This window comes from Onychostoma macrolepis, chromosome 25 (genome assembly GCF_012432095.1).
Source record: "Onychostoma macrolepis isolate SWU-2019 chromosome 25, ASM1243209v1, whole genome shotgun sequence".
In the NCBI taxonomy this organism is placed as follows: Eukaryota; Metazoa; Chordata; class Actinopteri; order Cypriniformes; family Cyprinidae; genus Onychostoma; species Onychostoma macrolepis.
Window position 1 is genome coordinate 12,551,105 of NC_081179.1, and position 27,986 is coordinate 12,579,090.

The 27,986-nt window shown below is 36.9% G+C and overlaps 2 protein-coding genes and 1 long non-coding RNA gene across 8 annotated transcripts; 2 read left to right on the forward strand and 1 right to left on the reverse strand.

Moving 5' to 3' along the window:
• The first annotated feature begins 3,045 nt into the window (after positions 1–3,045).
• Positions 3,046–8,582, forward strand: hapln3 (hyaluronan and proteoglycan link protein 3). Its single transcript, XM_058767292.1, has 5 exons — positions 3,046–3,360; positions 3,783–3,958; positions 5,308–5,687; positions 6,840–7,140; positions 7,626–8,582. The coding sequence occupies exons 2-5, from the start codon at positions 3,826–3,828 to the stop codon at positions 7,910–7,912; spliced, it is 1,101 nt and encodes a 366-aa protein (XP_058623275.1). The 5' UTR covers positions 3,046–3,360; positions 3,783–3,825; the 3' UTR covers positions 7,913–8,582.
• Positions 8,583–8,808: 226 nt separating this feature from the next.
• LOC131534433 (uncharacterized) lies at positions 8,809–27,985 on the forward strand. Of its 4 annotated transcripts, XR_009269356.1 has the most exons (6): positions 18,706–18,795; positions 18,918–18,994; positions 20,861–20,904; positions 21,024–21,099; positions 25,539–25,794; positions 26,627–27,985. It is a non-coding gene; the product is annotated as an uncharacterized LOC131534433 (long non-coding RNA). The 4 variants fall into 4 exon arrangements; XR_009269358.1 differs by lacking the exons at positions 18,706–18,795; positions 18,918–18,994 and adding an exon at positions 8,809–9,058 and having other exon boundaries at positions 20,803–20,904; XR_009269355.1 differs by lacking the exons at positions 18,706–18,795; positions 18,918–18,994 and adding an exon at positions 8,809–9,058.
• On the reverse strand, positions 10,120–21,935 carry acanb (aggrecan b). Of its 3 annotated transcripts, none has more exons than XM_058767233.1 (18): positions 21,816–21,935; positions 19,396–19,478; positions 18,934–19,317; positions 18,661–18,835; positions 18,359–18,486; positions 17,976–18,269; positions 16,086–16,382; positions 15,683–15,866; positions 15,431–15,558; positions 15,053–15,346; positions 14,869–14,964; positions 13,614–14,771; positions 13,402–13,476; positions 12,875–13,033; positions 12,707–12,789; positions 12,459–12,603; positions 12,026–12,208; positions 10,120–11,916 (listed from the first exon to the last, which is right to left on the reverse strand). In XM_058767233.1, the coding sequence occupies exons 2-18, from the start codon at positions 19,469–19,471 to the stop codon at positions 11,831–11,833; spliced, it is 3,945 nt and encodes a 1,314-aa protein (XP_058623216.1). In that variant the 5' UTR covers positions 19,472–19,478; positions 21,816–21,935; the 3' UTR covers positions 10,120–11,830. The 3 variants fall into 3 exon arrangements, with proteins under 3 accessions (XP_058623216.1, XP_058623215.1, XP_058623213.1); XM_058767232.1 differs by having other exon boundaries at positions 13,402–13,515; XM_058767230.1 differs by having other exon boundaries at positions 13,402–13,518.
• Position 27,986: the final 1 nt, after the last annotated feature.

The following is a 27,986-nucleotide window of genomic DNA, read 5'->3' on the forward strand; positions in this document are numbered from 1 at the left end:
AAACAATATCTTTGATAATAATGATGTATTTATCATAATAGACTTATTAATAATGATATCAGTAATAATAATAATATAATGAGCATAATATAAAATGATTTAAAAAATTGGATTTTATTATTTTATTGTATTGTGTATGTTTATGTATTTATTTGTACCCTCATAATAGTGTAAAATAACATAATGAAATGTATTTTTAAAATATATAATTATTTTAATGTTTGATATTTTATTTTAAGTGTGTATATTGAAAACAAATATTTGAGAATTTTATTATATCATAATTTATGTATGTATTCATTTATTCTGTACCTTTGCCAAATAGGCCCTTAATACAAACTCCCTTTAGTTCTGATTGACTGGGACACACTAATATACAGACTCTAGAGGCTCAAAGCAGGAAGGCAGGAGAGAATCAAGTGATAGTCTAAAGAATGGCAGGAAAACAGCAGCACCCGATGGGCAAAGCCAGGAAGGATTCTTTTCTGGAAAAACAAGGCTATTTTGGATGAGGTATTGTGGCAAATATTTTGTCAGGAGCAAACATTCTTTGCTTTCTAAGAACATCTCTACAAAGGAAATCTCGCCTCGTTCGCCTCATTGCTTGATAAGTTTATGAGGGGTTGTAAACTGGGTCAACATTTTTAAAAATTCACCCTCGCTGTCAAAATCATCAGTATAAACAGAAGTTTCACTGCAAGCTTTTTTGATGGAAACTGCCAACATAAATCAAAAACCCACAAAAATGTGTGGCTGAATTCCATTCATTCACACACACACACGCATACATACAGTCATTCAGATGTTGATGTTTGGAAGCACTTACATATATTGTTCAATCCCTTTCAGAGCAGTTACTCATAGTGAACACAATCTCAAAGAAACACCCTTTAAAAAAATGTAATAAAACATGCTACTGATTCTACACAGTGAGTGTCATTTGTGTCCCTCGTATACTGTACATGTCTGAGACAAAAAAAAAAACATTTTATATAGATTCACTACTGTTTGGAAATTTGGGATAAGTACCTTTTTTGTTTATTTTATTTTTATTTAAAGAAATTAATACTTTTATTCAGGAAGTATGCATTAAATTCAACAAAAGTTAAGTAAAGATTTCTATTTCAGTTAAACGCTGTTATTTTGAACTTTCTATTATTCAAAAATCTTAAAAGACTCCACAAAACTATTTTAAATATTGATAATAAATGTTTCTTGAGCAGCAAATCAGCATATTAACTTGAGTAATGATGCTGAAAATTCAGCTTGCCATCACAGGAATAAATTACGTTAAAAAAATCAAAATATTACCCTTTTACTGCATTTAATTAAATACAGTGGCAAGCAGAAGAGACATATTTCAAAAACATTAAAATATCTTACTGACCCCAAACTCTTGAATGGTATATTGTAAATATTGTCTTAATTTACCTTTATGAAAGTATAACTTCATAAATGCATTCATTTTCATTCCTTTATTTGTGTGATATAATATCTAAAATCTTAAAAATTTTCCAATAACCTTTTGAAACAAAAAAAGTTTTTTTTCTCAGGCAGGTTGCAGTAACTAAGACTGACAAGTGCGTCAGGAGAATCTAAAACATTTACATCCAGCCATTTTTGACCTATTCATTTTGGGCAAACAATTAGAGTACAATGTTCTTTCAAATGATAGCTGCCAAAATCATGCTTCTGTGAAGCCCACAGCTATTCAAAGGGTCTCGGCGTTCCTTGCCTAAGGCGATGGCTTTCATCTTGGCTGTGGGGGCTAATTGATGGGGATCTTCAAATGCGTCGCTAATGTTGTGAGCATCTGTGAGAGAGGCGATGTAAATGTGCTCGCTCTCGTCTGGGGGAGGTTGTGGCCTAATGGTTAGAGAGTCGGACTTGTAACCCGAAGGTTGCGGGTTTGAGTCTCAGGTCCAGCAGGTAATTGTAGGTGGGGGGAGTGAATAACCAGCACTCTCTCCACCCTCAATACCACAGCTGAGGTGAGACCCTTGAGCTCCGGGTGTGTGTGTTTGTTCACTTTTCACTGCTGTGTGTGTGCACACTTGGATGGGTTAAATGCAGAGCACAAATTCCAATTATGTGACACCATACTTGGCCACACGTCACATCCTTTCCTTTCCTTTCCTTTTAAAGTGTCCATGATGTATGAAGAACAGCTCACATAGAAGTTACTTTCAAACCAAGCAGCGTTCTGTTGGCCAACATGGTGAATTCACGTAAACAACTTAAACACGATGTGAGAAATGCCTCCATGTGTTGATTTCTATTGAAATGACTGGATTTTGCCTGAGAAAATTCGCTGAACAAAAGTAAATGTGACCGAGAAAGAGAAAGGGTGGCACAGTTTGGGGTCATAATACTGAGTGATTCTGTCAGTACAACATCCTGGTCCCTCCAAAGGCCACCTAACAGTCTTTTCCTCTTTAAATATTGCGATTTAGAATTTACATCAACTGTATCGCTAAATAACAGGGAGAAAAGTCAGAATTTTGGAAGAGAGAGATAAAAGATGAACACTATAGTTACTGGCTGCTGCACAGAGGTGTGCTGACAGAGAACAACAAACTTTTGAATCCCCGGTGGTCACGAGTAAGAGGAAAATTCACATCTGCAAGGCTATAGATACTTGCCTCTGCTATTGACTTTGGAAAATTAGCACGCTTTGGGGGTTTTCGCTGAGGAGAAGAGGAATTTCAGCTGCTGACTTTCCCATAGTAATCTTTTTTGAGACCTAGGTCAAAGGTCAAGTCGTGTTTCTGGTGTGTAATTTCATATGTGGTCATTTTTTGTTTTATTTTAACGCCTGTGAAAATATCCGTTCATACTATTAACAAATATTTTTATTGTACAGATTTTAGGGGTTGTTTTCTACCTAAAAGGACATAATTTATAACACTAGGTGCATTCGGAATGCAAAAGAAAAATAGGTATGTGACAATCTATTATTACCAACTGTGTTATTAGGCCAGGCAGCCTCTGAGGCCATTAAGAATTGTTGTTTTTTTGTGACAAACCCTCGTAATGAGAGACCTGGGTGGAATATATTCTCGCTGGCACCGTGAACACAAGCTCCAGTTTCAGTTTTGGGAAATTATCAACACACACCTTATGCTGTAAAATTATACCGTGATGATGGACGGCAGCCCTCGACTGCTTTGTAGACCCCGCAAGTATTATTGTTCGCGAGCTGAAGAACTTCAAAAGAGATGCCTGAGTGACGTCACCTCACGGTCCCACAATATTATTAGAGAGAGAGAGAGAGAGAGAGCGCGAGCGCTATTATTCCTCACCTCGGACGATGAACAGAGTAGTTGTAGCAAAAGGAGCCTGAGAAAGTATTTTAAATTGGTAAGTTGCGAAAATGCTTTTATTATTTAATGTATGTGCATGTTAGCAGACTCTTTGCATGCTACAATTAGTTGACTACAACAAACGCGTTTGCGACTTTAAATCTGTGTTTTTGTATAAATGTAATAACTTTTGATTACTATTGTCGTAAAACTAGTTTTTATGTGGCTTAATTGTAGAGCTAGTTGTATCCTTTTGACTTTCGCTTCTGCGATCGTTTAACCAGCAAGTTCTTGTAAAGTATAGGCTATGTAATGATAAGCCTATCTCGTTTATGGAGAGCAAGTCAAACTATTTTTAAATAAATCAGACTTCAAAAGTGCTAAAAGCTAAATATGTACTGCGTTATATTGTTATATTATATTTGTTTGCGGAATTCTTTGCTGATCTTTACTCATCTTGGGTTGTCTTAAAATTTCAAGGACGCTGCTGAAAAGCTGTGGGATACAGGGAATCATCGTGAATATGTGGATTTTACGCCATCTGCTGGTGCTTTTAATGCACCTGGTCCTCGGAAGCGTTGCACAGCGATTCTCCAATGGTTATTATTATCAGGACATAGTTAATGGAAATGGAAATGAAAATGGCAATGGGGAGAGTAAGTTAGCCTAATCATTTCATATTTTCATGTGTGCAAAATACAGTAGTCAACATTTGAAGTGGATCAAAAAAGTTCATCAAAGCTGTCCCAAGACAAGAGCGCATTTTGGTTTTAGGACAACTCTGATGAAAGGTTTTGATCCACTTCAAATGTTGACTACTGTAACAAACCAGCAAACAAAAGCTAGCTTGCTGATATAGCCAAGTATGATACGTGCAGCCTACGTAGAATTCAACAAAATCCTAACTTTTGTCACTTATTATAGAATAAAATTTATATAAGATGTCAAGTTTTTTGTGTATATATATATATATATATATATATATATAAAATTTTTTTTTTTTTTATTGTTTAAAATTCCTGAATAAGCATATTTGTTATAAACTCAGTGGGAATTATAGTTATATATTTTTATAGTAATAATCAGCTTTGGGGAGTAACTATAGTTACATGTAACAAAATTATGTAATTTAATTACAAAATAAATGTAATTGTAATCAGTTACAGTTACAAAATTACAGTTATAAAAATGTTAATGATTACAAAGGGGGTTAAATCTGAATATATTAACACACACTCACTCAACCACATACAGATTTAATTGATTTCTTTCATAAATTGCAGTGACTGCTCTAAAATATGAGACACAGTTTCATTTCCTATTTGGGTTTTTGTGTATATGCTTTATTTTTTAAGATTAACTGTTCTTTCCAAGGCATTGTTAGATGCCAGTGTTACCAGCTGTAGCTATACAAAGATTTGATAACATTTCAAAAATCATAACTATTAAACTATATCTTATGATTTTAAATCTGTATTTAACCTCGGAACAATCTCAAAGTAAAAAGAAGAGTGACTAAAGTCTGTTTTTGTGGTGGCTGTGCTTTAAAATTAAATTATTATATTCTTAATTCAAGTGATGAAGGATTTTGAGTGTTAAGTAGCCTACTACTGTAATGTTCACCCTGCCTGATTTAAATGATGAACATCAAATGATGAATGAACAGTTAAAAACATTATAATTTTAGAAAAGTAATTAAAAAGCATTAAAAAAAGTAATTGAAATAGTTACACTACTTATTACATTTTAAATAAGGTAACTTGTAATCTGTAACCTATTACATTTCCAAAGTAGCCTTCCCAACACTGGTAATAGGCCTAATATAGTTTTTATATACAGTTAGGATGGTTGAGACATCACAAAAATGTGAACTCCGTCAGAAACATTTCAAAAGCTATTCACTTTTTGAACAAACAAACAAACAAACATAGTCTACAATATAACAAATAGGTAACAGCCTAGTCTCTTTGAAGAGTTTATTCACTTACTTAATGTTTCTTTTTAGTCTACTTCCACAAGATCCGTCTTCACGTCGAGTCTCCTGAAACTCTAGTGTCGGCTGTCCAGGGGAGTAACGCCACACTACCGTGTCATTACCGCTACGAGCCCGCGCTCAGCGCGAGCGCGCCGCGCAGGACGCGGGTGAAGTGGCTCTGGCAGCCGGTCAGCGGCGAGGGACAGGAGCGGGACGTTATGGTGGCCATCGGCACTCGTCACCGGAGTTATGGAGACTTCAAAGGACGAGTACGGCTCCGCCGAAGCGCCCCCGGCGATGCGTCCCTCGTTATCAACCCGCTACAGTCCGACGATACCGGCCGTTACCGGTGTGAAATTATAGATGGTCTCGAGGACGAGAGCGTGACAGTGCAGCTAAAGTTTCGAGGTGCGTCACAGATGAACTCCTAATGAAAGTGTTTTAAAGTTACCGAAACACTATAATTGTAGGCAGCTATTATTTTATGTAAGATGTAGTAGGCTATTATATTATCAATTATATATTGTATTAATATAGTATTCATAATGTTTATATTATCAATTTATTGTCTAACTTACAGTTTTTTTTCAACTGCTTACTCACAAATCCAAGAATTGCACACACAAAATGCAGCACTACACTCAAAACACATCTAAAAAGCAAACATTTGTCATGCAAACACCTTATAATTGGTGTAATATTATATTTTTGTATATATCATATACACACAGTTATTCCAAATCTAAAGCTCTTCTTTCATGAGCTCCTATGTACATTTCTGTACAAGATTGAAAGTAATTGGCAGAGAGATGTTGAAAGATTCACGGTAAATGCGAAAGCAAGATTGAAACTTTTTTCTTTCTTTTTTTTTACTGTAAGCATTTGTGGTTGTGAATGCAGTGTTACACAGTACGAAAGAAAATAAATACATGAAGGTGTAGATGTGTATTTATAGGCCTATTTTAAAGCCATGATCAGTTGGTGTTAAGTAAAGCAATGAGTGTTTGGACATGTGAGGTGTTGGTGTGATGCACTGATGAAGTAGTATGGCATTTTGATCGGTTGCGTTTGAAAAAGGAAATCAAGATTTTGCATGTCTCCTTAATCAAACACACCTGATTCAGGTCACCTGCTCATTAGTAGAGACTCACAGACTTAACATGGGTGTGTCAGACAAAGGAGACATGCAAAATGTGCAGTGTTGGGGGTCCTCCAGGAATCTGGTTGAGAACCACTGACATAGAGAATTGTGTGTTGTGTTTTGCAAAAAGTGATTTATGAAATTGAAAACAAAGGCAGAGAATTAGTGTATGGTTTTGCAGTTTTAGTGGGTGGTTCTGGTGTTTGAGTGTCAGGTTTCAGAAATTGTGTGACAAGTATAAGATTTTGTGTGTAAGCAGTTGAAAAAACTGTAACAACTACAAAATCTTTGTATATTTGTACTGTATATATTTATTATGCAATTTATGCCCAAATAAATTTGAAAACCCTAATTATCTTTCATTTTTGAATTATCTTTAACAAAATTTTGCTGTGGTGCATTGTGCTCTTGTGCTCCACAGGTGTGGTGTTCCTATCACCCCTCTAGGGGGCGCTATCTGATGAACTTTTATGAGGCTAAGGAGACATGTGAGAAGCAGGATGCACACCTGGCCACCTTTGAACAGCTCTACGCTGCTTGGGAGGAAGGGCTAGACTGGTGTAACGCTGGGTGGCTCATGGATGGGACGGCACAATATCCCGTCGTAGAGCCACGAGAGGCTTGTGGTGGCACCGAACTAGCACCTGGTGTACGGAGCTACGGCGTTCGGGACAAAAGTCTGGACCGGTTTGATGCCTTCTGCTTCACTTCGTCCATTAGAGGTAATAATGTTTGTATATATTTAGTGGAGTTTTTATGTATCCTCATGTAACTTCATGTAGTCCTGGCTTATGCTGATTGGTTTCTGTGAAATCTTGTCAGACAAACATTTAAAATGTTTCATAGTTGTGCTTTTAACAGGTGTTTTACATTTTTAAATCGGACAAAGATGAATTAATGATCATTTTGGGATTGATACAGTACATGTGGCTGCAATTGCTCATTCTGGAAAATGTTCCTATTTTAAAAATACAAGTTGAGGATGACAAGTTGGGTGAACCTGCCAACAACGATTAATTATAAAATGGCCTTCTTTGTTGTTTTCATCAGTCATGCATATGTTTTAAAGCTGTTTGCCTTGATTTGCCAGTTGTATTTTGTTACCTTGGGTCAATTATTGGCATTCATTTCTGAGGTTAAGTCATATTTATTTTTAAGTTGCCAAATATGATGTGACAAGTTACTTTATGTCTGTCTTCAATGTCAGGAGAGGTCTACTTCCTGCAACATCACATCAAACTAAATTTCACAGAGGCGGTGGAGGCCTGTCAGAGTGATGGAGGCCGTATTGCTAAAGTTGGCCAGTTATACGCAGCCTGGAGGTTTGTGGGATTGGACCAGTGTGATGCAGGCTGGTTGGCTGACGGTAGTGTACGTTACCCAATCATCCAACCCAGGATGAACTGTGGTACATCAGAACCAGGGGTGCGCAGCTTTGGCTTCCCTCCAAAGCATTTAAAACATGGCGTGTATTGCTACAAAGTCCGCTGGTAAAATATACAATTCATTTTAAATGTATAAACACTTTTGTGAAAACCACATTGAACAGTACTTCTTTTTCTACACTACTGATATTCAACTCATAATAATGTGTTTGTATTGTGTCTTGATTTGATTTGAAATGTCAATAACAAATTTACACTGCAAAGGTGGCACAGAGGTGCTTCTGAAGCAGCATTTACACAGTTTAATGCTGCTCAGAGGTGGCATAAATGCATTTACACAGCAAATGCAAATGCTTCATTTAGTCTTTAGTTTTATGCAGCATTATGTCTTTACACACAATTTTGAGCAGGCACATAACAACCCTAACTCAGCTGTAAAGATGCCTAAAATGGTCTGTTGGAAAAATATAATTTCAAGTGCTAACTTGGATATTTACACTTTAAAACTTAAAACAAAATGAAGGTTAAAACTTTGTATGGTCATCACTTTTTTATACAGCATGTACAGTTCTACTATGTTTTAGGCCCAAATCCTGAAATTGGTGGTGGGTGATTCTTTAAACACTTTTATGATCTGATTGCTTGTATTATGTAGCATTTTAATGCAAATAATCAGTTAGTCGGTGCCATCTGCTGGTATTTGTATGCATGACTTCTTACTACTATCAGAGACGTAGTCATCCAAAAAGCCAAATTTCATGTCAATAAATATTTTTCCTAAATAAACTATTCTGTTTACTTTAGTCATTTCAAATGTTCAGACAACTCAATTAATCAGTGCGCGTTGTGTTTTGGAACAAGTCAGCCTTGTCCCCATAGATAAGCATGACATTCAGGTAAGTTTCTTATCCTGACCAGCAGGAGGCGCGCCAAAGTGAGTCAGCAGAATCCCGCCGCCCCGCGTCAAACAAGTTAAACTACACCACACACTGTTCAAGTCAAGAGCAACTCAACATTCTTCATGCCGGTGTCACTGAGTTTCTCTTTAGCATTAAGCCAATTATGGGAGGGGGTTTGATTACCCCACCCTTTCCACAGGACTTCATGATCCCTTGGCGTCAAAGTTGTACCTTATTTACACCTGCTTCCCAAACATGGATGGAAGGTGGGGGAGGAGTAGCACATGAAAAGCCAGCAGTGTTCCTCAGTCTGGCTTTTCATTCTGCTAACTGCTCATAAAGATGCACAGTGTTAGGTAAGAGAGGTATATTCATGTGCTTTTAGGTTTTTTCTTTTCCCTTGAGAAACTGTCATGAAGTAGGCACTGTTTTGTTTGCCTTATAATTGAGGTCTTAGATGTTGAGTAATGTTGGGTCATGTCCACATGAACTGTCCTTTTTTGACCCGTCTCTCAACAATATTCGTTTGATACTACCGGGTATGTAGTACATAAAAGGCTCTGTGTATACAGGTTAAATACTTATATGCAGTGGCCACAAAAAGTATTTGGACATTTTAATTAATCATGTATTATTTGTTGCAAATGCCACTCGGTTTGATATATTCTATCTAAAGCAATGATGTACTTGTCTAAACACTATTTTGGTGCACAATGTACTGCACTTTTCTAAATTTGGGATTTTTTTTCAGACATGGAAGCATGAAAATTAATGAAAGTTCAAAAATAATAATTGAGAAGTCATGTAAATTTGTTGATATTGCCGTTGTTTGTTCAGTCTCCATAAAATCTGTATCTAATCACAAATAATTGAAAATCTCATGGAGAAGTTATGGAAATACATTGGTCAGGTTGTGGGAACCCTGAATGGAGTAAACATTAAACATAATCCTTATGATAATTTGGGGTAGAATTACTGTTTATATGTTGACTAAATAGAGGATAAGTTCCAAGCATAGGTTTGTCTCAACATTTCTCTTTCTCTCACACAAACTCACCATTCAGCCACTTAAATGTGAAGTGCATGGTGTTTTTATGCTGAAATGTTTTCCATCCCAGTTCAATATGCAGAAAGAACTACAAGTCAGTCGCTGGTAGGTTTATTTCCCAGAAAAGTGTGAACACAGTGTGGCTCTGTGTGTTTAAGCATCCCGATCAGCCCGACAACGGCAACATCGGCTCAGACATTTTGGGTGGGACTGTCTGTTTGTTTGACCAATGGCAGAGGGAGAGAATGTTTGGAAAAGCTTTTTGAAAACAGCCATTAATTTGTTGATGCTAGTGGCAAAGATATTACACATTTCAGCTTTAATACCACTCTCTGGTATTAAAAGAAAAAAAACGACTTTATTCACACATTTAGTCTGTTTATTTTAGGGGTACTAAGACAGATATGAGCTCAGCATAGAGCTGACATTGACAGAGTGCAAAATGAATGAGAAATTGCTTTATTGTAAACGATTGACTCTGTCAATCAACATTGTGGCACACACTATATGTGTTGGCTTATTAGTATGGACTTTTAAACTCTTTTAGGCAATTTAAAAATTCCCATCTTGTAAGCCTGTCTCATTTGAAAATTTACGTTTGTCTCTATAGACAATATTAGAGCTTAAATCTGTTATGGAGGCCTAGCCGAATCATATGAACTTGTGAATTAAGAAATCTTTCTAATCTGAGTAAACATTTGTATACTACTGCAAGATGACGTAGAATCAGAAGCAAAAAGCTGGGGAATTTATCTTTCACAGTTTCACAAAAATACAACTAGACATTTAATCTACAACAAACAACAAAACACATAAAAAGACACATCTTAATTAAAGAATTTGAAATACTAACGTACTTAAATGTAATTATGTCCAGCTGTGGTCATTAAAGCCTTTTGTCTTGTTCTGAACTTTATTGTTTCCCAGAAGTACACAGACAATAGTATGCCAGATAAGGATTTTTTTTTGCATCCCAAATCATAATATGTTGAAATAGTATGCCAAGGGTGCCAGGATGGTACACTATTTCTGGCAGATTTCCAAAGTTTATCTATTGCCCACAACCCCTTGTGTCCTCCTTTTAAATTGTATAAAATAAAAAGGAATGCAAGGCCAATGTTGCCACATGCAAATGTATGAACCTAAAAGTTAAACTAAGGTAATTATGGAGCTCGATACAAACACTTACATTCAAATGCAAATAGTATGCAACAATACTAAACACTAAAAAATGTCCCAATACTGTTATTTTGTTTCTACATATTCAAAAATGTGCATTTTCTAATCATCAGTGTAGTACATTAAGTATTAAATAGGGTGAAATTGGGGATTGTAGAGGCTATGTTTATTCTGCATAATTCTGCACTATCTGTACCATTGCTGCAGTATGTAGTATGTATACTGTGTATGCAAATTTTGTCGTCGTTGTTCATATGCAGAGTAATAGGTCATGTGATGGTCATGTCAATGCCTACTCTTTCACTTATTTTTTTTTTTTTAAACTGTAGGCAGTATACTGTACCATATTCACTAAGTAGTAAGCTAGTCTTCCATTCTGAACATACTGAGCCACATCACAGTTTTGGATTGTGCAAAGTGTTAGAGAGAAAATGGGAAAATGTTGTTCACACAAGTAAGCATTAGTGTTACCTTGTGGCCAGGAGGAAACCTTTTAAGACTTGCACTAATGGTAAAGTAAATTCCTATGCTTTGCTTTTATTTTAGGGACTAAGTGGTGATTACGTAATAATTAAAGTGAAAAAAAATTAAAGTGAAATTTTGTCTATTCTTTTTAGATTAGATTATCTCCTGTGGCCCAGAAGTTACATAAGCGGGAGGAATAAAATCCTATTTAAATAAATTTAAATAAACCCAGATATCTTTCTTTTCCCCAAAACAGAGCTCTGAGTAGCACTTGTAAACCAATCAGCCAGACGGACTAAGTAAAGTTTGTCATTACATAAGTTATTCCCTTGTCTTTGAGATTTTTTGGGTAAACACGGCTTCTGTACAGATGATCTTTATTAATAACAGTCCTCTGGATGTTTTGAGGTGTGTTTTTTTTTTTTTTTTGTCTTGTTTAGAGGACTTTCCTCCACGTTCGACTATTGACTGCTTTGGGATGTGTCTTGAGTGATCTTTTCCGTAGCCTGTTGTTTGTTTTGCCTGTTGAGGGAGGTAATAACATTGACATTAATAGTTTTGGTATTGGAACTTCACACTACAGAGCATAACATAGTAACTTTGCCATCTAGTATGTGTGGTGTATACTTGCCTCCTATGCATTCCACTTTAGGCTCCTCCCACTGACCGTCAGGTAAGCAACGTACCACTGAAAGGTGGCGCTGTGTGAATCCACTGTCACACTGGTATCGAATGATGGAATTAACAGGGTAGCGATCTTTGCTGTTGCCTAACATCCTGGCATTCTTCACTTCAGGAGGTGATGAACATGTGACTACAGTAAAAAGAGTAAAACAGCAAAAGCATTTCTCTTGCTATCAAAACAAGAAATTAGAAGTTCCTTTAAGTTTATAGTATTCATGCTCCATTGATAATTACACAAAAGTATCTTGATGTAGCTGCACTATAATTGCCGTAAATTAACGCAATAAATTAAATAGCTATTGTGATAGGCTAATAGATCACTTAGCTAATTGGGTAGGGCTGACTTGGTGCTGAAGTTAATGTCTGTCAACTCTTCTTACCAGGTCCACTTTTGCAAGTAAAAGGAAGATGATAGTTGCAGGGTACATCATTCCACTGGCCATCCTCATGCCATATCATTACAACACAGTCTTCTCTAGTGCTGAAGTAATTATCTGGCTGATTGGGTCTCCAGTTTTTATATATCTGCAGAGAAAGTAGCACAGGTTGAAACAGCGACTTACTGCAAATGCCTCAGAACACAGTCGTTGCTCAATTTGGAAAGAATCTCAGAGGAAGGTATCCTCACCAAAGGGCTTCCGTCTGTCCAGCTAAACTGATTTTGCACATCCTTGTCATTTAGTCCAATCCATTGATAGTCACGAGCTTGATCTAGGTCGTTTAGAAATGTATAAGCACTTTCATTTAGATCAACAAGCAGATACGTCTTTAATTCAGATTATCAGATCGAACTCACTTTTTACAAACTCTTGTTCTTGTTGGGAGGATATGCTAACCAGGTGAGAGTTTAGCTCTTGACAGTGTTGCTCAGCACTGGTCCAGGTCTCACGCTCATCAAAATGGATATAACAGCTGCCCATGAACTCCATCCACCCCTCAGCACATCCCTGTACCGCTGACAACACAGAAGAGACAATGAATTTTACTAGTTTTTATTATGTGTTCTTTAAGGGTGGCTAGTTATAGAAGACTAGCAAGACTGACAGACTCCCTACGTACTGAACAGGGTATATCTGTATACTTCACTTGGCAAAAAATATTCCTTTCAAATGGCCTAGAAAATCATCATTTATAAATGTACCCTACGATTTATAATTTCATGCAAGATAATCAAAAACCCTGTGAAGTCCACTTTGATTATTCTATTACTTGCCAGTAGGAAGTAACAAGGCAGCAAGACAAAGGTGGTTAAAACTTACCTTAAGTCAAAATAAATGCATAGCGTGATATGTTTGTTAAAATGCTCCATGACTTTTCACTTACATGTTGAGCAGTTTTCCCCGCTGAATCCTAAATGACACTGACATACTGCGATGCCACCTTGTAGAGAGCATAAACCTTGACCACAGGGGTTTGGATCGCAGGGGTTAGCAGAAGCTGCTAAAGACATATTCATCTTAATTAAAAATGTTAAAAAGTATGTTGTTGCACACCAGTTAAATAACATCAAAATGACAGTTTTTCTCAGTTATTACCATCAGTTACAGAAGGCTCCTCCATAGCTTTTGGTGTTTGTAGTAAAGCTGAAGGTGAAGTAATGAGTACAGAAGTGGTGGGTGGTGTTGTGTTCAGTGGTGACTGATCAGTCACATCAAATGCTTCAGTGATGACATTAAGTTGCTTATGTGTTTCTGGTAGGAGATCAACAGTTTCATTGACACTCCAATAATCTTCATATGAAGTACTATTAGAAAGAGATATGGAGAGGTCCTCAGCATAATGTTCTTGACTACTGCCCTCTCCACTGATCTCCACGGATCCACGACCCTGTTCTGTTCCGATTGTAGGCCTAAACATCAACTCGACCTCATCATCCGTCAGAATGACAATCTTTCCATCCTGACTCTGAATGTGGCCAGATACCTCACCTGAAGGATGACTGGGATAACCCGAAGCTCCAGAAGCAGAGCCAGATCCAAAGCCAATGGCAGAGCCAGACGCAAAGTCAATGATGGTGCCAGATCCAAATCCAGAGCCAGATCCAATAGCAGAGCCAGAAGCAGAGCCAATACCACTAACATCAGTCAATTCAAACGGAGAAACACCAGACAATTCCTGTTCTCCAGAAGGACTTGCAGTCAGATCTATCATTTCTGTGTTTATAAATGATACACTAGAGAAGCCTGACCCACTCAATTCCTCACCACTGAAGAACCCACTTGTTCCTGAACCGCTAATTCCACTGCCAAGTCCTGATGGAAGGCTTGATTCCTCACCACTGAAGAATCCACTTGTTCCTGAACCGCTAGATCCACTGCCAAGTCCTGATGGAAGGCCTCTAGCTCCACTTTGTTCATAAAAGAGTCCAGATTCCTCTCCAGATTCTTGGTCCCCTGATGATACTGAAGTAATGATAACACCACTGCCGCTGCCACTACCTTCTCTTGCCTCCATAGAGCTGCCTGAGGCAGAAGTCTGCCACACAAGTGTATCTGCACCTTCTTGGTACCTCACAAGGTTACCTGATGAATCACCACTTTGGTCAGAACCGGATGTGCTCCCACTGGGTATGCCACTCCCTGACATGTACCCAGAATGGGAATCAGGATCACCTGATTCTGAGCCTGATGCTGAGCCTGAGCCCGATCCAGATCCAGACAGGTCCACAAGCAAGGGAGGGACAATTGGACGAACTGTAACACACATCACAGAATGTTAGCATACTTAAATAAGACAATAATGCAGTAAAGATTAGCAGTAGAAAGTGGCTATATCCAACATATCTCAGACCAGGTCTCAGCAGCTCTGTTATGTCCGTCATGTTAAGATCTTTCCCCATCTTTGTAGTGTTCAACATATCTTCATCAAGCAGCACAGACAGATTTGCTGAAAAATAAACAAGAATCTCCAAGATCAACACCCAGTCTTGCCTTTCATTGCAAAATCTGGAATACAGGCTTAAAAGCTACTATACCTTTGATGCAATATGCATCGTATCTGGAGTATGGATTTGGGAAGCCTGTTTGGTTTGGTTGAGCATAAATAGTGTGCACTCCTGTCTTGTTTTCACCACAACCAAAGCCTGGGTTGCGGACAGGATAGCGGACACTGCGATCAGACAGCCAGCCTGGACTGCACTTGTGGAAACCCTGATTCCATGAGGCGTACAGTTCTCCAGTTGAAGCAAGAGTAGAACCCAGTTTTCTGCAATGGGCAACAGCTTCATAGTAGGTGAAGCCTGCTAATGAGCTCACATGGAAGATCTCCCCTAAGGGATAGAGACTGAACAGTGAGATCATAGAGGATTAAATAAAAGTGTTAATTTTTATGTCATGAATTAACCTTTACTCACCCTTTATCTGGTCCATATAACAGTACACATCGTACCGCTCATGTGCAGGCCTAACATTGTAAGAGCGTATGCCAGGGAGGTCCTTCTGATCTCCAGAGCACTTCTTTTGAGGATGCACAATTGGATATCTGAAAACGGTGTTGAATGCTAAATAAGGTGTCAACAATATTTGATCCAGGATTCCAGTTAATTCAACAGAAACAAATGGAGTTAGGAACATATAGGGCAGCACTTTGTAAAAAATAAGCTTACCTGACAGTCTGGTCATGTAGCCAACCTGCACTGCATTGATGAAGGCCAGCTTCATAAGCCGTCTGAAGAAGCTCAGGGGTGGCTATGACTGCTCCCAGCTTCTGACATGCCACTTGTGCTTCCTCAAAGGTGTAAGCATAGCGTCTGGAGTCAGCGCGATAGTGGAATATCACTCCCTTAGTTTCTAGGGCAAGGAAAGGTTTGGCCATATTTAAACTCTACTATTTGCACATGGTGTTAACATCTGCTTTGAAAATCAGTTGATTTTGTCCCTGTAACTCTTGTAGATCCTTGTTTTTGCTCATTTACTTTGGCTCAGTTACCTTCAATGGTGTTTGGGTGTTTACACTCCTAATTTTATGTGGTTTGATATCATACACTGGATCCAGTTTAGTTTACTTACCAGCAGTGACATTGTCCATGGGAATCTCATATCCCAAGTAAGGCAGAGCTGTGATCACATTAATAATGTCCTCCTCAACCTCAGTTATGTTGGAAGGTAAAGGTAGAGGACTTTCTATGCTTGTGGTGTTATGAGGCTCATCTGTCACTAGCTGGCCTCGGACCTCCCCTACTGTGGTCACCTCTTCAGTATAGGCTGAAGGGCTTGAGGTGAATGTAGCCACACTGAACGTGGAATCCGTGGTAGTGTATATTTTAGGAAATGGAGAGGTCTTTGTTGAGACCTTATCTTCTTTTTCTGAAAAATAATTAACAAAGTTTGTGAGAATTGACTGTCTTTTGAATCACAAGAGGACACAGACCTCCTTGAATGCTGAAGTTTGGAACAATAAAATGGTGATTAAATAAGTTTTTCCTTTTTGAGTTTCTGTTCCTTTAGTGACATTGTGATATGATTGTTTTGAGGTGTGTAAATGTGAAGTAGGGCTGCAACTAACGATTATTTTAATAATCGATTAATCTGTCGATTATTTTTTCGATTAATCGATGAATCGGATTTAAAAAAAAAAAAAACATTCATTTCAACCCTTTATTCAAAAACAGAACTAAAATCTTTAGAAAGTGCACAAACATGTTGCTCCTTGAACATCCCTGAGCTGTTATAATAATAATAAAATAAAATAAAATGGACTAACACAAAAACATACACATGTATGCTTTACATCTGCCAAATATATAGACTTTTTTGGGAGTGCAAAAATTAAATAATTAACAACACTGCGTCGTTAGCGTTGGTATTGTATCAGACACCTGCACTTAACATTATATGAAAATCAAGCTCAAATGGAGTTAATAATGTTTTTGACCAGAGAATGACGGAGATGGAGTGTTTTGTCTGTCGTTAGAACGGCTGTAACTGTTATGCAGTGCATAAGTGCATTAAGTGCATTATGCTTTCATCAACTTTTACAGGTTATATAACTTTGATTGTAGCTATATGGGCGCTTAGTTTTTTCTTGTTGTTTAATACACTTGGCCAAAATCTCAAATTAAGCGCTTATGCACATAATGCACAGGATATTTAAAACGTATATAGACAGCAAATAACTAATTCTTCTCCACTCTTCAAACACACAAAAACATTATCCTTTACTGACATAGTGTTTGAGTAAAGAAAACGCTGTACTATTCAAACACCAATTATTTATTCACCCTCGCATTGCGAAAAAGCAGAGATCTCATCTTCCAGGCTGTGCGCGGCGCGTCAATCTGAACGGAGGCGGGGTGAAGGTACGAGGTCTCGCTGAGAGCTCGATGATCCAATGGCGTTACGAAGTTTTACTGACAAGTTATTTTAATGCTTATCATTGGTTTACTATTTTTAAAACTCTCTGATTTAAAATAATAAAAACGAATTATAAGCGACTCAAGTTTGGATAATTTTTCACAGCACCTGACTGGGCTAGGGTATGGCAACTGCCATACTCTGCCATACGCAAACGCCGCCCCTGCTCCCACACCTTGGATGACTTGGGTCGCACGGATTTCTCTGCCTCCGCCATGTATCTTTCCTCTACCTCCGCTCGTTTTTTTTTTTTTTTTTACTTTTTTTTTTATTTATGAGGCGCCAAACTCTGCTAGCATCCGTGCGCGAGAGACCGAGTGTGTTCACTCCGCTCCGCGCTCAACTAAAGTTTTTTTTTTTTTTTTTTAATAATCAAACGTCTCCGCGTCGCGCGACACAACGAATCGATTATGAAATTCGTTGCCAACGCTTTTAGTAATCGATTTTTATCGATTTAATCGATTCGTTGTTGCAGCCCTAATGTGAAGTGACATTGCAAACAAAGTACAAAAAAGCTCAAATATGAATTACATTCTCTGTGCTTACCTGCATAACAGATTGCGTCATAGCGGGAGTCTGGGTATGGATAACCCGTCTGATTTGGAAACAGGTAAACCGTTCGCACTCCCAAAAGCCCCCCACCACACTGGGGTCGAGCTATGTTAATGGGGTACCTCACACTCCTGTCTGCTAGCCAGCCAGCACTGCACACATCCATACCATCCTTCCATGCTAGGTAGAGTTGCCCTGTGGTGGCCATTTGGGCTCCCAACTTTGCACACTGGTCATCAGCCTCTGCAAAGGTGAACTTCTCCACAGACATAGAGTAGAACAAACTGCCTGGGTGATGATTAGAATCCATAAAGTAAAAACACAGCAAAAACACACCAACTATTTACATTTCAGTTTGGAAACACTGCCTGAGGTACCTGACATTTTCTCTGCAAAACAGTACACGTCATAGGTCTCATTGATGTCTCTGACTCCATATGTTCGTACCCCTGGGAAATTGTCTTTGTCTCCATAGCAAGGCTCCCTTGGCTCATGAATGGGATACCTATGGAGAATTGCATAGAATCTTATTATAGTTATAACTTAATTAAATGTTTACTAAATATATTAGCATTGTTTCCATTGTATTCACTGCGTCTTATACACCTGCTCGTGACCACCCATGTTTGTGAGTGGTTTTTATTAATGTTGTTATTAGATATTGATCTTTTCACATTACCTCACAGTTTGGTCTGAAAGCCAACCAGCATCACATTGATGGTATCCATCATCATAGGCAGCTTGCAGCTGTGCGGGAGTTGCAATAACAGCACTGTTCTGGATGCAGGCTGCCTTTGCCATCTCAAATGTCAAGGTATATCGAGTAGAAATTGCTCGGTAGTGAAACACAATGCCTGTAAAGATTTGACCCACTTATTTAATTCTCACTTTCAGTTATTTATATGTTTAATAAATGTACTTTTTGTGTCTGAACAGTTTGAAAGTGCATTACCTTGGACTTGCATTTCAACAGAATCATAGTTATCTTCAATCCCCTGCATGACCTCACAGCGGTAGGTGCCGGAGTCACTGGAGTGGAGTTCTGAGATCTCAATGGTGGCGTCAGTTGGCACCATGGGGTAGTTTACCATATGGACCCGGTCCACGTAGTCTGTCTCAACCTGCACCACGCCCTCACTGGCAACGAGAATAAGAGAGATTCTGCCCTTGTAGATGTAGCTCCACTTAATACGGTGGGGCAGTGGGGCAGTGGTTGGGGCTCCAGGGTCCTGGACAGTGTTGTCCTGGAAGTAGCAAGGTATAATCATGCTTCCCCCCAATAGGGGACGCATTGGTGGTTCCACAGGGATACTCACACTAATGGGGCTGTCCTGATCTGTAAAACATAATTTTATTTTGAAATTCTCTTTCACCTAAAAGCAGTAAATCTTAGCAATCTAAAAAGTTCACCTACCAGCCATGTCTCCAAACAAGATCATGCCAGAAATGGCATGGATGTATGCATACAGTAGGAGCCAAATCAAAGACATGTTTCACCTTAGAAAAAGAGTGGATGCTTTACATTATTATATAAATAGTACCACACATATTTGATTAATATTCAACAGTAATGCATTGAACAGCTAAAACTGTCAGAAAAAATCTGCAAAAGTTATAATTTTAAGAGTTGTCACAGGGATAGTACCCTTAAAGGCACAACTTTGTTTCTAATACCCCTGTTGGAAACTTAGAGTAGGGGCTAAATAGGGGTAAATAAGGTACACAGATATCCCTTTAAGACTACTGGCCCAGTAACAAGCTGTTGTACCCCTAAAGGTGTGACATGTAGGGCACACTGGACTGAGCAAATCACTCAAGTCATTCCAAAGGGAATTTCTCCCTGTTTCCGAGGCTTTACACGGGCTGACTAAGCTACTCTACTCCTGGTGGAAATTTGGAATAGATTGGAAACATGATGTCATTAATTCACTCTCCCATTTAAATGTTCACACATACACTCTCTTTCTCCCTGTCTCTCTCTAAAGAAGAATAGTTCACTGTTTGAGCCACAGGAAATGTTCTGGGCTTGGTAAATTGAATTTTAATCAATGCTTACTGTGAAATCTGCTTGGGAAAAAAAAAAATATATATATATTTCCCTGTATGATTTATAAATTCTAAAGTTCAGTTTGATAATGAGCACAGTGCATCATTCACTACTTTGCTTAAAATTTTCCCTCTTGGCTATTGCTCAGATTTTCTGAATCAAGCTGTTTTAAATGCACTGAGTGGCTGTAGGAGACCTCCATCCTGGCACGGCCCTGAAGTAGCTTTTTATCTCCCACCTCTAATGCCTTGCTTACTTCTGTTTGACTGGTTTATATGCCAGTAGGATCAGAAGTAAGAACAAAAGACCACTTCCTATACAAGTAAATGAGAGCTTAAACATGCTTTCACTGTGCTCAGACAAAAACAGTACAAATATTTTAATATGTAATACTGTTTATTCTATTTTTAATAGATTCTGTGCAGAAAATGTTTTTTAAATCAGACACACACACACACACACACACACCAACAGACATGCAAAATAGGTTGTGTGTGGTGAGAAGCGCCACATTCAACATATGCTTGATAGACGGAAATATGTTAACTCAGCTGTCTGAGGTGAGTCAAGGAGGATCCCCTCTGTCATGAAGACAAGATTACATTCTTGTCTAGAAAATAAATGATGCCAATTATTTTACAACCAAAATGAACAACTGCATTTTATAAATATGAAAACAAATGCTTTCTTTATGAAGTATATCTGCCTACTGGCTAGCTTCTTGTGAACTGTGTCCAGCCTTCTTTAAAATGGCCAGTCACATGTGCCTTTCAGATGCTGTTTAAAAAATGCGACTTGATGTCTACAGCTATATTCTGGTCTTGTCAAGCAGGGGTGGAGAGAGGACTTCTACAGTATCTCCATTCAGCCAGTGTGGTATGTTCTCTTCCCATCAGGCACAGGCCAATAAGCAGAGTTCTGTTCCTGCTGTGGTCTGTGCTCATGGACGCAGACCTGCATTAAAGCCAATGTAAACACTCTGCTGTATTCCACAGGAGGCCCTAAATCACCAAAACCCCAAGAGAGCCACGGGACCAGAACACTGTCCACATTCAATACACAGAGTGGCAGGTAAGTCTAGTACTGTAATATAGTACGCTGAAAGTATGTCATGTTAATCATGGACATACTACATGTAATCTGTAGGCATGCATTTGGTCACAGATCACGACTCGTATGCACACTTGCTGGAAAGGTATCTTTACCTTTGACACACCTTGCCCAGCCTTATCAGGAGATTTTTACATCCAAGATGAAAAGATAGAAAAGAACTAATATTTAAAATGCAAATTAATTTACTTACTCAAACACCCATGTTACTCAAACTTCAATGTAATTACTTTCCCCAAAATGAGAAAAGAGTAGATGCTATCTAAAATGAAAAGGCAAGCATGCCAATATAATATTGGTTATATATTAATATATGAATAAAATATATCCATTCATCCAGTTTAATTTGAATGTTGAACTATTTCATGATACTAATTAACATGCTTTATAAATACTGAATATTAATATTAATGAAATAATAGAATTTATAGAAAATAATAATATTAATATAACAAAATATTAGTTGCTAGACATGTAACCAATAAAATTGCATAACAAAATTCTAAACTTTAATAGACAAATGAATAAATAAAACATATGATGCATATATATATATATATATATGTATATGTATGCATTATGCATTGTTTTATATATATATGTATATGTATAAATGTGTTTAATAGCTTTCAAGCAATATTATAATTAACTACAATAATAATAATAAAAAAACTTACCAAACTAGTAGTGTCCCTTCTTGTTTGCTTTTTGTAATGTCCTTGTGTCTTGCATTAATCTGTCGGCTGGGAAATGTCTAAAATCCTGTGTTTTTAGACTGCTTGCCTTCCCTGTGTGAGTCAGGAGCAGAAAGGGATCTAATTCAAATTGGGCACAAGTTTAGCAAAGTGAGTGGGAGAGAGAGACAGAAAAGGGCAGAGGGAGGCAGAGAGGTGGGAGTGGGGACTATTGAGTGCCACTGAGTGGCATTTTGAATGTAGGGTAGACTGGGGTTGATAGGTTGACACATGAGGTGCTGTCACACAAATGTAATGTTTTTGCCCTCTTTACCCACAATCATTGATTCTATAAATACATTAAAAGCTCAAAATGTGTCAAAGTGAGGATAACTTTTTGATTTTTATGGGCATTTTTGCTTTGATAAAAATGAACACCTTCCCCTCAGCTAAACATGTTTTAAAAAGTATTTTGAGAGATATTTAGATCAATGATAATTAATAGATATATTATTTGTATAAAATATATGTATATAAAAACTATGAAAGATTTCTTGGCGTTGAATCTGTCTTGGTTTTTCATTTTCATTTCATTTTCTTTTGCAGCTAGTTGGTTTGTCTTTATGTTTGTTTCATCAGAGATAATCAACAAATGAACAAAAAAAAACAAAAAAACAAACAAATGAAAATGGTACCAAGCAACTCCACCCCAGTTTCCCCTTACCCATAATACCAGTATTTTAGATCACTTTTTAATTAGGTTTTTCATTCAAATCTACAAGAAACCAGAAGAGGTCATAGGGGTCATTGCTTTATTACTTCATGATTGTTTACAGTTAGAGTAGTGAATATCATGAAATGTGCATATAGTTTATCAGTCTTCATCATCTGTTGTGCATCAGTTGTCAGTTATGTGGAAATATCGGTCTGTGCTTCAGTTTCCTGTTTAGTACAGGTTTTATAGCTCTATTGTGGGCCTTTGGTGTGGTATATTTAGAGACACTGGTGAATCTTGCAAGAATCTCTCGACCAAATATCAGTCTATGTCTGATGGTGCTGGAATTTCACAGTTCAAACTTTAAAGTGATGACTCACCAACAGAAGCTGCTTTTCCGCACGTTTTTGAAGTGTGAGATACACCTTTAAGATGCTCCTGTCCTTATACAGCGTGTGAAGGAACTTGCTTTGCCCAATAGTCAGTTAATATCCTTTACCCAAACAAGATGATTATCTTGGCTACGTGACTCAACTTGCCTGCTATCGAGCGTAAATTCGGTAAAACAATGAGATGGAATCCATCGCCCATACTTAGGTTATATATGGTCAGGAAATGTAAAATTATATTGTTTTAAACCCATGAGCCCAGTCACTTCTGTGCAAAGAATGTGTCACAGGAAGTGTGATAAGACTGGCTAATTATGTGAGAGAAAACTGCAACGGCCAACATTTCAGACATTTAACAGAGCAGAGATTCAGAACAAGTTACAGTACATAACTGGTTACACATTTAATGTTTTTTTCTGTCCTTTTCTGCAGACTTAACCATTTAGATTGTTAGTAAACATTACTTTCTAAAGCCATATCTACAATGTCTTGAGTAGAGACCTCCAATGAGCCAGTACACCTCATTACACACGCAACATAAACAATACCTGCAATATATTCACATGTGTGAACTATAAACCACGTGTGTGAAACAGAAATGTAATTACCAGGAAAACCATGGACGGCTCAAATGAAAACATATTGTGTCTGGTCACACAAGCCGTGCTTGTTAATGCTCATACTAGCACATTGTTGCTCTAGTGTGTACATTATGAATCAAACTAACGACCTTCGAAGTCTTACGAGTGACCATTGAGGTATATTTCAAAATATACTAGGAAGTCAGTGAATTGCAGGTATTGTCTGCACTTAACGGTGAAAAGCTGACCCTTATAACATACTTGGTTTATAACAGTTGTAGTTCAGTGAGGAGTTTGAATGAGGTGGAGGGTGGGGTGAGTTCATTAGGGCCAGGATTTCACACGTCCCTGGGTACTAGTTAACAGCCATGAACCGGTAAAGCGATGGCGTCATCTAAATAGCAATATCAATAGTATATTTGTTGTACTGCAGGTTTAAATGCTCTTAAATGTAATTATTGTTTCATAATTCTATGTAAAAGGAAAATTGCTTGTGTAGACTACAGGTCAAATGCTTGTAATAGTTAAGGCTTTTAATGTTGTTAAAAGAAATATTTTTTATTCAGTTTTTTATTTGATCCAAAAAAGAGTAAAAACTGTAATATTGTAAAATTTGTATTTTTGTTGAAACTGTGATACACTACAATTCAAACATTTGGAAAATGAATAACTTTATTCAGAAAGGACACATTAAATTGATCAAAAGTGACAGTAAAGACATTAAAAATCATTATCTAATAATAATAATTAAATATTTTCTATTCATCCAAAAATTGTGGAAAAATATATCATGATTTCTACAAAAATATTGAGCCGCAAAAACGGTTTTCAATATTGATATTTAAGGTATGTACAAGATGTAATAATGTAAAATATATAATAATGTAAATAAAAATTGTAATATACAAATTATACGTTATAAAATGTAAATATATCCAAGAATTCTTCATGATTCTGATTCAGTGGGTCTCAGAACATAACTTGAAGATAAACTGACCTTTAAAGCTAAAAGAGATGTCATTCAGACCGTCACGACACAGTATTTCATTGTTCACAGCAGGAGCCCTGCAAATCGCAATGTTTGCTCAAGTTCCTCTCTAAAATAAAAACGAGAAACACGTATTCATCAGAGTGAACGTGCTGGATTGCTTATTTTTCAGACCAGCATGTGGATGGAATGGAAAACAGAAGCGTTTTCTTTGAGGTGACAAATTTCAAGCCGGTCAAGGACTGCTGATACTTCATTTTTCATTTTTCGTCATGTGATAGAAACATTTTTAGTGGCTAATGTTCACAAATGACTGAAATATGGCTCAGAACCTCTATGTCACGAAAAGAGAGAGAAATTGCCCCAGAATTAATGACATGGCTAAAGATTCGAGTCAATTTGTGAATCATACTTGATTGCCCTTGACATTAATGATCGTATTTTGATGATCGCTTGACATATGATGGAGGTCCAGCACTCAAAAAAAGGTCGTGAAATGCTGACATGAAGGACACAGTGTAAGAGATGAAGTGCACTAATAGCCTCTAAATTGATCATATTTGAATCATGTCACAACTGGTAATGTTAGAGCTCGACCAAACATCAAACCTAAAAATTTGTCAGATTTCTTTATGATTAATTCTTCCTCTTTGGTCAATCTTAGTGCCAGTGTTTTGAGCCGGCCTATCTTCACATTTAGCTTCTGTCAAGCGACAAATGGAAACATGATTCATAGTGCACAAAAATACACTTGATGTCTGGTTCATGTCTTAATTTGGCCTTTCTACCTATTAAATGTTTACAGACCATGTAATTGTTGATTCATAGTCAGTGTTCTTGACATCTCAAGCTTAAAAAAACTAGATCATATATAAAATGATTCATTATTGTGTGTGTGTGTGTGTGTGTGTGTGTTGATTGGAAACAAACGTACATGTTCTAACACAGATAATTTTTTTCTCTGTATTTTGTGGTGGACCGAATGACATTTGATCAATTTTGTATATGTGCTGTAGTGAGTTACACATAACTGATTATCCTCTTTGACCCCAGCGCAGGTCTCGAACCCAAACTCTCATCACTCGCCCCAATATGACGCAGGGCCTGGATTTGAACAAACTTGCTTTGACTCACTTCCCATTTGGCCTGCTCAACAGGGTATTGACACAGCTTTTCAGCGTCCGTTGAGGGGGGAGAGCAGTCTTTTTTACTGGGCTTCATTTAAATGAATGGAGGCATTATGGAGATGTCACAGCCACGGACCCTGCTGCTGTAAGCACTCAGTGACCAACTGACGGGTTACAGAGAGGTTATTTTTTAAACTTATGTATTCATTTAAATGTATGCAGTGACATTTATGCAGCAAAAGTTCCATGAAGACTAGAAATTAAATTTTTTATTTTATTTTTTTAAATAAAATGATTTCCTAAGCTAATTGCTTTAGATTTACACAGTTATTTTATTAATTGATTATTATTTTACTGTTGTTGATTCATTTTGTATTTATTTATTTAAATGCATTATTATAAATAATATGTAGATGATATTTGGTTTTTGCTTACGGTAGCACACCAAAGTAATTTGCATACTGTACTTGCATATTGCAGCTATTAAAATAATTATTATTGAAGTACTATAGAGTCATACAATACAATAGTTTAAATATTGTTTTTTTTTTCTAAAGTAGTTGCTGTAGGAATTACACAGCTATAATCATTTTATTGTAGTGTCATTTTTAAGAATTGTATATTAATTTAATTATACATTAATTTAATTTTGTCATTATAAATAATATGTAGGTAGTTCATATTTGGCCTATGGACATTTATATTTTATTTTTATAGTAGCATACTATTGTATTTGCATACTTTTTATCTCATTGTAAAGATAAATATCCCACATTACATGTAAATTGTACACAATACAATTAGCTGACATTTAAATATTGCATTACTTGTTTGATGCATGTTTTTTAATTACTTTAAGATAAAACAATAATTAGTCACTTTCTATTTTCTCTATTTTTACCCTTTATTATAATTTTGGAGTAAAGTCTATTTTGAAAAGCATTATAAAGACTTGTGTTTCTGTCACATGAGTCCACATTTCAATGACCATTTCATTTCATATTTTTCCATCAGGGACCGTACCCTTTTACAATCTCGGGACTCTCGGGAGACTTCAGGCACCTCAGTGGAGCCAGAGCTGCTCTCTCGGTCTGGGCACTATTACATAATCACAAGCCGGATGACTGAGTGTGTGAGGTTGTAGAGGTTTTCCCTATTAATCTGAACACTGTAATATTATATTCCAGTACAGAACAGCCTCCCATGTATATTGTTTATATTTATAACAGATTCATATCAGATAAACATTGGTTTACAAAATACAAACTGGGCATAGAATGAAACCTAATACTTTTTGTATAAGGCCAGTTCACCATGCACCGTTGTATCTATACTTTTTCATGAGAAAATACAATAATTATGATATATTTGATGAGAATGGTGCCTAATAGTAGCTCAGTTTTATTGTAAAATGCATAATTGGAGTATACCATGGTAATTTTAAGGGTGGGACTGACCTGTCATCATAATATTTTACTCGTTCACATGTCAGATTAACTACCAAATGTCATACTATCAAATGTGATACATTAATTTCTAAGGCCTCTGAATTATCAACATTATCATAACTGAATGAAAAACCTGTTGTACACAATCTGCTTACATGCCTTCTGTTGTCTGATTGGTATTTATACTTGATCAAATGTATTAAGTAATACTTGATAATTTATTAGCAAGGAAAAATAAAAACCATGTCTCAGGTTGTTTCAACCCTGTATAAGTTTATTTCTTCTGTTGAACACAAAAGAAAATATTTTGAAAAAAAAGTTGATGATCCCCTTTGACTTCCATAGTATTTTTTTCTGTGGAAGTCAATGAGGACCATCAACTGTTTGTTTACCCATATTCTCCAAAATATCTTCTTTTCAGTTTAACAGAAAAACGAAACTCATACAGGTTTCGAATAACTTGAGGGTGAGTAAATGGACAGAATTTTCATTTTTGGGTGAACTGTCCCTTTAAGTCTATTATATTTGATTATCCATTCATTTTTTTCTTTCTTTTAAATGTAAGTGTCAATATGATATGAATAATGCTTATTTGTACATCTTTTAATCATCATTGTATTACACTGCATTACAGTAAGCATTTAATTATCATCATATCATGAGATATAGAGTGACAACTGATATTTATATGCATTTATATTAATTTATATGCATTTTTCATTAAGTAGTCTGCTAATAGTGTTTTAAAAATATCTTTCATCTACATTACAAGCTCAGAATTTCATCCTCCCATTAGGCCATATGAATAACAAATACACCAAATTGCATATTCTTGGATGTGTTTTTACTCCTTGTTGTGTGTGACTATGAGCTCCATGTTCTCACTATATAGACCTTAAAATTGCGATGTATAAAATATAATGCAA

Bases quoted from the DNA above. Each gene is read 5' to 3' on its own strand.
- acanb (XM_058767230.1), bottom strand. From the start codon at position 19,471: ATGTCTTTGATTTGGCTCCTACTGTATGCATACATCCATGCCATTTCT. The intron at 15,559-15,682 runs GTAAGCTTATTT...CACCGTTTTCAG, and splicing joins CTACATGACCAGACTGTCAG to ATATCCAATTGTGCATCCTC. The intron at 14,772-14,868 runs GTCTGAGATATG...TGTGTGTTACAG, and splicing joins AACAGAGCTGCTGAGACCTG to TTCGTCCAATTGTCCCTCCC.
- hapln3 (XM_058767292.1), top strand. From the start codon at position 3,826: ATGTGGATTTTACGCCATCTGCTGGTGCTTTTAATGCACCTGGTCCTC. The intron at 3,959-5,307 runs GTAAGTTAGCCT...GTTTCTTTTTAG, and splicing joins TGAAAATGGCAATGGGGAGA to TCTACTTCCACAAGATCCGT. The intron at 7,141-7,625 runs GTAATAATGTTT...CTTCAATGTCAG, and splicing joins CTTCACTTCGTCCATTAGAG to GAGAGGTCTACTTCCTGCAA.